The following is a 10,344-nucleotide window of genomic DNA, read 5'->3' on the forward strand; positions in this document are numbered from 1 at the left end:
AAATAGATTTAAGGGCCCAGATCTGATAGATAGAGTGCCTGATGAACGATGGAATGAGGTTCGTGACATTGTACAGGAGACAGGGATCAAGACTATCCCCATGGAAAAGAAATGCAGAAAAGCACAAGGGCTGTCTGGGGAGGCCTTACAAATAGCTGTGAAAAGAAGAGAAGCAAAAAGCAAAGGAGCAAAGCAAAGATATAAGCATCTGAATGCAGAGTTGGTGATGGACAGGGAGGCCTGGCGTGCTGTGATTCATGGGGTCACAAAGAGTCGGACACGACTGAGCAACTGAAAAGAACTGATTGCAATAGGGAGAATGTTTTCAACACACGTTCTTAACATGTCTCAAAATGGAACAGAAAAAGATATTTCGTTAACATGAAAGGATAAGCAGGGTGAGCAACAGCTCTGTGTGTGTGCGTGAGTTTGTGTATCTGTGTGTGTGTGTGTGTGTGTGAGTGTGTGTGTGTGTGTGTGTGAGATGGGGCAAGAGGTGGGGATGGATGAACAGACAGCATGATGGAGCAGTGCGACAGGAAGTGTTTCTTTCTGTAGTGAGCTGATTCTTAGAATGAGCTGTTAAGGGAGCCAGAAAGGTCTGACGCTTTGTGCCTGCTCAAGCTTGGGGGAAAGCTGAAGTTCAGAGGAGAGAAGGTTGGCTAAAGCTTAGCCAAGCCAAATGAGTGGGTATATTATGGATGACTGTGAGCACTTGGCCAGTCTCTGCTGTTGTTTAAGAGAGGCAAAGTCAGCCCTTAGACAGTATTGTTGTTACCACAATTGCAAGTCCATGTGCTTGATGCAGAATGAGGCCCATCAAAAGGAAATGTTTGAGTTTGGGACAGGGAAAGGTTGATTACAGATTCATACAAGGATGAGGGTGGCTCTTGCCCTAAGAACCCAAAGTTACTGAACGTTTTCAGTAAGTATGTTTAAAAGCAAAGGTTAGAGAAAGTTGTGGTAAGTTGTTTCAGACTTCGTGGTGTCACACCCTTTGTGCTTAAGGTTAGGTCATGGTCAGGTAATGATGTGCCTAAATATCTCTATCAGATGAATGTCATTTTCTGTCCTGACCAGAGAGGGCAAAGTCTCAAGGAACACCTTTCACCGTGAAATGTCCCATCCTGGTCAAACAGAAACAGGTTTCCATTGGCAGCTCCTTCAGGGCAAGGTTCCCATATTCGACCCAGCTCTCATCCTTGATGGAGCCAGGTACCCAACACAATAGGTCCTGTCTCCTCAAGCTGTCCAACTGAGGAGACCAGTTCTCACAGCCTGAGACCCAGAAAGATGGCCACCTGCTATTAAGTTGCAGAGACAGGGATGGGGGAGAGGTTCACCGCTCCGCACGGCCTGGGCCAAGGCTAGTGGAGGGACTTAGTGAGGGCTCTGAATCACTAAAGGATGTAGTCCCCAGTCTATCCCCTGGGACCATCCAGCTCCCCCACTGGCGCAACGTTGGGTGATCTCCAGGCCCTCCACAAGAATGCCAGAATCTCTCTTCTCTCACTTTCCACCTGATGACCACCACACCACCCTTACTTAATCACTTCCCCAATGAATGGTCCCTCATTGACAGTAACTGTGGGCAGGGCCCACTGTGGTGCTGACCAATAGCTGAGCAGGACAATGAATGGCCACTCCTAGACAGTTGGCTGCTTGCAAATGGGGCCCTCTGAGGCACCAAGCAAGGCTGAGCCACACCTGCTGCCTAGGATCAGGGTGCGTTGAAAAGAAGCAGCCCAATGGCTAACTGCATAGGGCTGTGCTCACTCTGCTCTGTTACACTGTGCATAGAATAAGAATCACTGTGAGGTGAAGGTTTGTGAAAGTAGTTCTCAAGGTGGGCTGGCTTTCACATTCTTGTTGGCTTTGAAATATTAGCTATGCTATATGCGGCACATGTGATCATGTGGCAGCTGTCGGAGGGGCATATAGATGAGCACTGCTGACAGGCATGCCTGGGAATACAATGAAAAGAATGATGTACAACAGTTAAAGAAGCCTGTGAAATCAAATCCTGATTTGGAACAGAGTCCGTTAAACAGAGTAAAGCACACTGGACCCAACGTATCCTTCGGTAACAGAGCAGCATGAGCACAGCCCTTAGCAGGTAGCCATTGCTGTGCCTGATGACTCCATATCCTGTTACTAAGCAACCGGTCTTGCCTAGCAGTTGGACAGTGCAACCCTGGGCCCTGCCCATAAGCAACCAACTATCAATGAGGTACCTACTGGTACTTCTCTTGCTCAGCTATTGGTCAGCTCCACAGTGGGCCCTATCTGATGATCGCTGTTAATGTGGGCCCACTGGGGAAGTGATTCACTCAAGAGTTAGGGGCGCAGTGGAAAACGGACTCTTGCCTTTGGGCACCTTCCTTTCCTTTTCTTCATTTTTGCCTAAATCGGGAATGTCTTTCTGGTAGATGGGGCAAAGTGAGTTTCCCTCCTCAACATGAGAGTTGAAGTGTCCCCAACAATATTAGTGGAGGAGGCATTTAACACTTTCTTTGCTCTGAAGTGTAATCTTATGGAGACGGTGTATAGATCTTGGGGCAACGGACTGAAGATTCACCAAGCCTTGGGGTCTCTAAAGCTCACTGGAGTAGACAGAACTTCCAACCTGTTCTCAATTACCTGCTCGCTCTTAAGTTCCTTAAGCCCCTCAAGAACCCCCAATAGGAAGAGGGTGGTCTAAAGATGAAGTGACTAGAGGACTCTGAAATGCTGAAATGGGATGAAAAGTGTTTGGCAGAGGTTCATACAGGGATGGAGGGGGCAGGAGTGTTGAAGGGGGACATCCAAGTCAAAGAATAAAGGGCACTGAAGGAAAGTCTGAGGGTCACGAGAAGAAACACCATGCCCCTGAATCACCACTCCCCAGAATCAGACACACAGAGGGGTCAAGGGTGGGAAAGTTGTTTCATGGCCTCCCTCAGCACCCACTAACCCATGTGGATGGGCACCGTGGTACCTTGTGATGTCTAAGACTCCCAAAGCCCCCATTGGCTGGGGGAGTGCCTAGCTGACCAATCAGAGTGAAGGGTGTGGCTCCTCATTGTCCTGGGAAGGTATATATAGGGAGGTCCGAGGCAGAGATTCTGGGTTAGGCCACTTCATGGTGTCATCATGGCTAAGGGAACTAGGAAGCCACGGCAGCCAAGAAGAGTTGCAGTGCGGTTTGCTTCAAGGATGAAAGGAAGAAAGAAGACCCTTTGGCAGCGGAGATACAGAGGCAGCGTGAAGGTAAGATGATTCCATCGACACTCCCCAGGTTCTCCATTGACTTTGGTGCCCAAGACCTCTACACTGCCCTTGCCTGGCGCAAAAGTCCTCATCAGGCCACCTCCCTTTTCATGAAGTCTCCTTTCCAACTCAGTTGTTATACTCTTTCCTCAAAACTCATAGCCTTCTCTTGTCTTTCAAGGCACGAAATATGACCATGAGGGTCAGAAGACCTCTAAAAGGAACCTTGAGAAAGAAAATCCGATCGTACGCCACTCCGTCGAAGAAGGTGAAGAAAACAAGAGAACCAAACTGTTTTCTCCGTTCCTGTGCACGTGAGAAACTGAACCAAGCCGAAAAAGGTACCAAAATATGAGTCAGAGTCAAAGAAGGGGGCAGAATCAAAAGAGAAGATAAGCTCAGCCACCCCAGAATGAGAGACCCTGGAGAAGTACAACCTGGGCAGCCAGTAACTGAATAGAAAAGGTCAGACAGTTTAGAATTGTGTCTCCAGTGGTCTGCTTTCTTAGAAATGGTTAACCAGGAAAAGACTGACTCTCACACTAACATAGTAAACTGATGGCTGCGATTAAAATAAACATCAAAGGGTGAAAAGATGATATTTGTGTGTGTGTGAATTTTCTGATGGGAAGGGAGGGAAGGAAGAAAAGAGGTGGGCACCTGAGTGGGGAGGGGTGCGAGGTCCCGAGACATTGGGGGACAGACCCTGAGGTCCCCAGTTAGCCAGAGAGGAGAGGCCTGGACTGGCTCAGGAGTCTGCACTGAAGATGGCTAACCCGGCTTATCAATGGATCTCAGCGGCAAGGAGTAGTGGTGTGGTGTTACTGCCATTGTTTGGGGTGTGGAATGACATGAGGGGCTAGATTGCCAGAACCCAGATGGGAAGAGGGTTTCACATGGGGATGGTGAATGTCATACTTCCCCTGAGAGAGGCAGGCAGAAATCACATCCTGGCCACTTACGTCATAATGGGCTTTGTTGCATCACTCACCTTTGCTGTCAGCTAAAGGTGCTCAGGAGGCACAAAATGCTGATCCAACTGAAACCCACAACCAGCACTCCCAAAGATTAAAATAATGTTTGGAGGGAACAGACCAAATATCAATTAGGCCACTGTTTTCCTAAGAAATTGGTGGGAGCAGTGTGTTCTCAAGGGCAGGGCAGTGGAGCTGGCCCAAATCCCGGTGCAGATGACAAACAGGATCACCACACACAGATAAATTTTTTGGGTGGTGGGCACCATGCAGTTTGTGGGATCTTAGTTCCCTGACCAGGGATTGAACCGGTTCCCCTTCTAGTGAAAGCATGGAGTCCTAACCCCTGGACAGCCAGAGAAGTCAGGACAGAGATTTTTGATACAGGTATCAACATAAGACTGAGTAAAAGCTGGTCTTATATTGATCATCATCCCCTCGTATTTCTAAATAACTACAGTCGTAAAATATTCTTCCCCCCAAAAATCTTTTGTAGTCCAAGCTCTGCAAGTTTTGTGGTTTAAATATAAGAGTATGGGGTATCTACTTTGAAGGCAAATTGGAAGTGGTCAAACAAGAGATGGCAAGGGTGAACGTCGACATTCTAGGGATCAGCGAACGAAAATGGACTGGAAAGTGTGGACTTACCTCAGATGACCATTATATCTACCACTGCGGGCAGGAACTCCTCAGAAGACATGGAGTAGCCATCACAGTCAACGAAAGAGTCCGGAATGCAGTACTTGGACGCAATCTCAAAAACGACAGAATGATCTCTGTTCGTCTCCAAGGCAAACCATTCAATATCACAGTTATCCAAGTCTAGGCCCCAAGCAGGAATGCTTAAGAAACTGAAATTGAACGGTTTTATGAAGACCTACAAGACCTTTTAGAACTAACACCCCAAAAAGATGCCCTTTTCATTATAGGGGTCTGGAATGCAAAAGTAGGAAGTCAAGAAACACCTGGAGTAACAGGCAAATTTGGCCTTGGAATGCAGAACGAAGCACGGCAAAGGCTAATAGAGTTTCGCCAAGAAAATGCACTGGTCATAACAAATACACTCTTCCAACCACACAAGTAAGACTCTACACATGGACATCACCTGATGGTCAAGAGTGAAATCAGATTGATTATATCCTTTGCCACCAAAGATGGAGAAGGTCTATACAGTCAACAAAAACAAGACCAGGAGCAGACTGTGGCTCAGGTCATGAACTCCTTATTACCAAATCCAGACTCAAATTGAAGAAAATAGGGAAAACCACTAGACCATTCAGGTATGACTTAAATCAAATCCCTTATGATTATGCAGTGGAAGTGAGAAATAGATTTAAGGGCCCAGATCTGATAGATAGAGTGCCTGATGAACTATGGAATGAGGTTCGTGACATTGTACAGGAGACAGGGATCAAGACTATCCCCATGGAAAAGAAATGCAGAAAAGCACAAGGGCTGTCTGGGGAGGCCTTACAAATAGCTGTGAAAAGAAGAGAAGCAAAAAGCAAAGGAGCAAAGCAAAGATATAAGCATCTGAATGCAGAGTTGGTGATGGACAGGGAGGCCTGGCGTGCTGTGATTCATGGGGTCACAAAGAGTCGGACACGACTGAGCAACTGAAAAGAACTGATTGCAATAGGGAGAATGTTTTGAACACACGTTCTTAACATGTCTCAAAATGGAACAGAAAAAGATATTTCGTTAACATGAAAGGATAAGCAGGGTGAGCAACAGCTCTGTGTGTGTGTGTGAGTTTGTGTATCTGTGTGTGTGTGTGTGTGTGTGTGTGATGGGTCAAGAGGTGGGGATGGATGAACAGACAGCATGATGGAGCAGTGTGACAGGAAGTGTTTCTTTCTGTAGTGAGCTGATTCTTAGAATGAGCTGTTAAGGGAGCCAGAAAGGTCTGACGCTTTGTGCCTGCTCAAGCTTGGGGGAAAGCTGAAGTTCAGAGGAGAGAAGGTTGGCTAAAGCTTAGCCAAGCCAAATGAGTGGGTATATTATGGATGACTGTGAGCACTTGGCCAGTCTCTGCTGTTGTTTAAGAGAGGCAAAGTCAGCCCTTAGACAGTATTGTTGTTACCACAATTGCAAGTCCATGTGCTTGATGCAGAATGAGGCCCATCAAAAGGAAATGTTTGAGTTTGGGACAGGGAAAGGTTGATTACAGATTCATACAAGGATGAGGGTGGCTCTTGCCCTAAGAACCCAAAGTTACTGAACGTTTTCAGTAAGTATGTTTAAAAGCAAAGGTTAGAGAAAGTTGTGGTAAGTTGTTTCAGACTTCGTGGTGTCACACCCTTTGTGCTTAAGGTTAGGTCATGGTCAGGTAATGATGTGCCTAAATATCTCTATCAGATGAATGTCATTTTCTGTCCTGCCAAGAGAGGGCAAAGTCTCAAGGAACACCTTTCACCATGAAATGTCCCATCCTGGTCAAAGAGAAACAGGATTCCATTGGCAGCTCCTTCAGGGCAAGGTTCCCATATTCGACCCAGCTCTCATCCTTGATGGAGCCAGGTACCCAACACAATAGGTCCTGTCTCCTCAAGCTGTCCAACTGAGGAGACCAGTTCTCACAGCCTGAGACCCAGAAAGATGGCCACCTGCTATTAAGTTGCAGAGACAGGGATGGGGGAGAGGTTCACCGCTCCGCACGGCCTGGGCCAAGGCTAGTGCAGGGACTTAGTGAGGGCTCTGAATCACTAAAGGATGTAATCCCCAGTCTATTCCCTGGGACCATCCAGCTCACCCACTGGTGCAACGTTGGGTGATCTCCAGGCCCTCCACAAGAATGCCAGAATCTCTCTTCTCTCACTTTCCACCTGATGACCACCACACCACCCTTACTTAATCACTTCCCCAATGAATGGTCCCTCATTGACAGTAACTGTGGGCAGGGCCCACTGTGGTGCTGATCAATAGCTGAGCAGGACAATGAATGGCCACTCCTAGACAGTTGGCTGCTTGTAAATGGGGCCCTCTGAGGCACCAAGCAAGGCTGAGCCACACCTGCTGCCTAGGATCAGGGTGCGTTGAAAAGAAGCAGCCCAATGGCTAACTGCATAGGGCTGTGCTCACTCTGCTCTGTTACACTGTGCATAGAATAAGAATCACTGTGAGGTGAAGGTTTGCAAAGTAGTTCTCAAGGTGGGCTGGCTTTCACATTCTTGTTGGCTTTGAAATATTAGCTATGCTATATGCGGCACATGTGATCATGTGGCAGCTGTCGGAGGGGCATATAGATGAGCACTGCTGACAGGCATGCCTGGGAATACAATGAAAAGAATGATGTACAACAGTTAAAGAAGCCTGTGAAATCAAATCCTGATTTGGAACAGAGTCCGTTAAACAGAGTAAAGCACACTGGACCCAACGTATCCTTCGGTAACAGAGCAGCATGAGCACAGCCCTTAGCAGGTAGCCATTGCTGTGCCTGATGACTCCATATCCTGTTACTAAGCAACCGGTCTTGCCTAGCAGTTGGACAGTGCAACCCTGGGCCCTGCCCATAAGCAACCAACTATCAATGAGGTACCTACTGGTACTTCTCTTGCTCAGCTATTGGTCAGCTCCACAGTGGGCCCTATCTGATGATCGCTGTTAATGTGGGCCCACTGGGGAAGTGATTCACTCAAGAGTTAGGGGCGCAGTGGAAAACGGACTCTTGCCTTTGGGCACCTTCCTTTCCTTTTCTTCATTTTTGCCTAAATCGGGAATGTCTTTCTGGTAGATGGGGCAAAGTGAGTTTCCCTCCTCAACATGAGAGTTGAAGTGTCCCCAACAATATTAGTGGAGGAGGCATTTAACACTTTCTTTGCTCTGAAGTGTAATCTTATGGAGACGGTGTATAGATCTTGGGGCAACGGACTGAAGATTCACCAAGCCTTGGGGTCTCTAAAGCTCACTGGAGTAGACAGAACTTCCAACCTGTTCTCAATTACCTGCTTGCTCTTAAGTTCCTTAAGCCCCTCAAGAACCCCCGATAGGAAGAGGGTGGTCTAAAGATGAAGTGACTAGAGGACTCTGAAATGCTGAAATGGGATGAAAAGTGTTTGGCAGAGGTTCATACAGGGATGGAGGGGGCAGGAGTGTTGAAGGGGGACATCCAAGTCAAAGAATAAAGGGCACTGAAGGAAAGTCTGAGGGTCACGAGAAGAAACACCATGCCCCTGAATCACCACTCCCCAGAATCAGACACACAGAGGGGTCAAGGGTGGGAAAGTTGTTTCATGGCCTCCCTCAGCACCCACTAACCCATGTGGATGGGCACCGTGGTACCTTGTGATGTCTAAGACTCCCAAAGCCCCCATTGGCTGGGGGAGTGCCTAGCTGACCAATCAGAGTGAAGGGTGTGGCTCCTCATTGTCCTGGGAAGGTATATATAGGGAGGTCCGAGGCAGAGATTCTGGGTTAGGCCACTTCATGGTGTCATCATGGCTAAGGGAACTAGGAAGCCACGGCAGCCAAGAAGAGTTGCAGTGCGGTTTGCTTCAAGGATGAAAGGAAGAAAGAAGACCCTTTGGCAACGGAGATACAGAGGCAGCGTGAAGGTAAGATGATTCCATCGACACTCCCCAGGTTCTCCATTGACTTTGGTGCCCAAGACCTCTACACTGCCCTTGCCTGGCGCAAAAGTCCTCATCAGGCCACCTCCCTTTTCATGAAGTCTCCTTTCCAACTCAGTTGTTATACTCTTTCCTCAAAACTCATAGCCTTCTCTTGTCTTTCAAGGCACGAAATATGACCATGAGGGTCAGAAGACCTCTAAAAGGAACCTTGAGAAAGAAAATCCGATCGTACGCCACTCCGTCGAAGAAGGTGAAGAAAACAAGAGAACCAAACTGTTTTCTCCGTTCCTGTGCACGTGAGAAACTGAACCAAGCCGAAAAACGTACCAAAATATGAGTCAGAGTCAAAGAAGGGGGCAGAATCAAAAGAGAAGATAAGCTCAGCCACCCCAGAATGAGAGACCCTGGAGAAGTACAACCTGGGCAGCCAGTAACTGAATAGAAAAGGTCAGACAGTTTAGAATTGTGTCTCCAGTGGTCTGCTTTCTTAGAAATGGTTAACCAGGAAAAGACTGACTCTCACACTAACATAGTAAACTGATGGCTGCGATTAAAATAAACATCAAAGGGTGAAAAGATGATATTTGTGTGTGTGTGAATTTTCTGATGGGAAGGGAGGGAAGGAAGAAAAGAGGTGGGCACCTGAGTGGGGAGGGGTGCGAGGTCCCGAGACATTGGGGGACAGACCCTGAGGTCCCCAGTTAGCCAGAGAGGAGAGGCCTGGACTGGCTCAGGAGTCTGCACTGAAGATGGCTAACCCGGCTTATCAATGGATCTCAGCGGCAAGGAGTAGTGGTGTGGTGTTACTGCCATTGTTTGGGGTGTGGAATGACATGAGGGGCTAGATTGCCAGAACCCAGATGGGAAGAGGGTTTCACATGGGGATGGTGAATGTCATACTTCCCCTGAGAGAGGCAGGCAGAAATCACATCCTGGCCACTTACGTCATAATGGGCTTTGTTGCATCACTCACCTTTGCTGTCAGCTAAAGGTGCTCAGGAGGCACAAAATGCTGATCCAACTGAAACCCACAACCAGCACTCCCAAAGATTAAAATAATGTTTGGAGGGAACAGACCAAATATCAATTAGGCCACTGTTTTCCTAAGAAATTGGTGGGAGCAGTGTGTTCTCAAGGGCAGGGCAGTGGAGCTGGCCCAAATCCCGGTGCAGATGACAAACAGGATCACCACACACAGATAAATTTTTTGGGTGGTGGGCACCATGCAGTTTGTGGGATCTTAGTTCCCTGACCAGGGATTGAACCGGTTCCCCTTCTAGTGAAAGCATGGAGTCCTAACCCCTGGACAGCCAGAGAAGTCAGGACAGAGATTTTTGATACAGGTATCAACATAAGACTGAGTAAAAGCTGGTCTTATATTGATCATCATCCCCTCGTATTTCTAAATAACTACAGTCGTAAAATATTCTTCCCCCCAAAAATCTTTTGTAGTCCAAGCTCTGCAAGTTTTGTGGTTTAAATATAAGAGTATGGGGTATCTACTTTGAAGGCAAATTGGAAGTGGTCAAACAAGAGATGGCAAGGGTGAA

At 47.5% G+C, this 10,344-nt stretch overlaps 1 protein-coding gene across 1 annotated transcript in view; it reads left to right on the top strand.

Moving 5' to 3' along the window:
* The window catches only part of LOC138930788 (M protein, serotype 5-like), a 105,707-nt gene extending 96,613 nt beyond the window's left edge, over positions 1–9,094 (top strand). The window contains exons 20-21 of the mRNA XM_070291212.1: positions 3,431–3,517; positions 8,958–9,094. Coding sequence (XP_070147313.1) covers positions 3,431–3,517; positions 8,958–9,094 — 224 coding nt within the window. The remainder of the gene's footprint in view (positions 1–3,430; positions 3,518–8,957) is intronic.
* The last annotated feature ends 1,250 nt before the right edge of the window (positions 9,095–10,344 follow it).

The sequence above is a fragment of the Ovis canadensis genome, chromosome X (genome assembly GCF_042477335.2).
Source record: "Ovis canadensis isolate MfBH-ARS-UI-01 breed Bighorn chromosome X, ARS-UI_OviCan_v2, whole genome shotgun sequence".
Taxonomy (NCBI): Eukaryota; Metazoa; Chordata; class Mammalia; order Artiodactyla; family Bovidae; genus Ovis; species Ovis canadensis.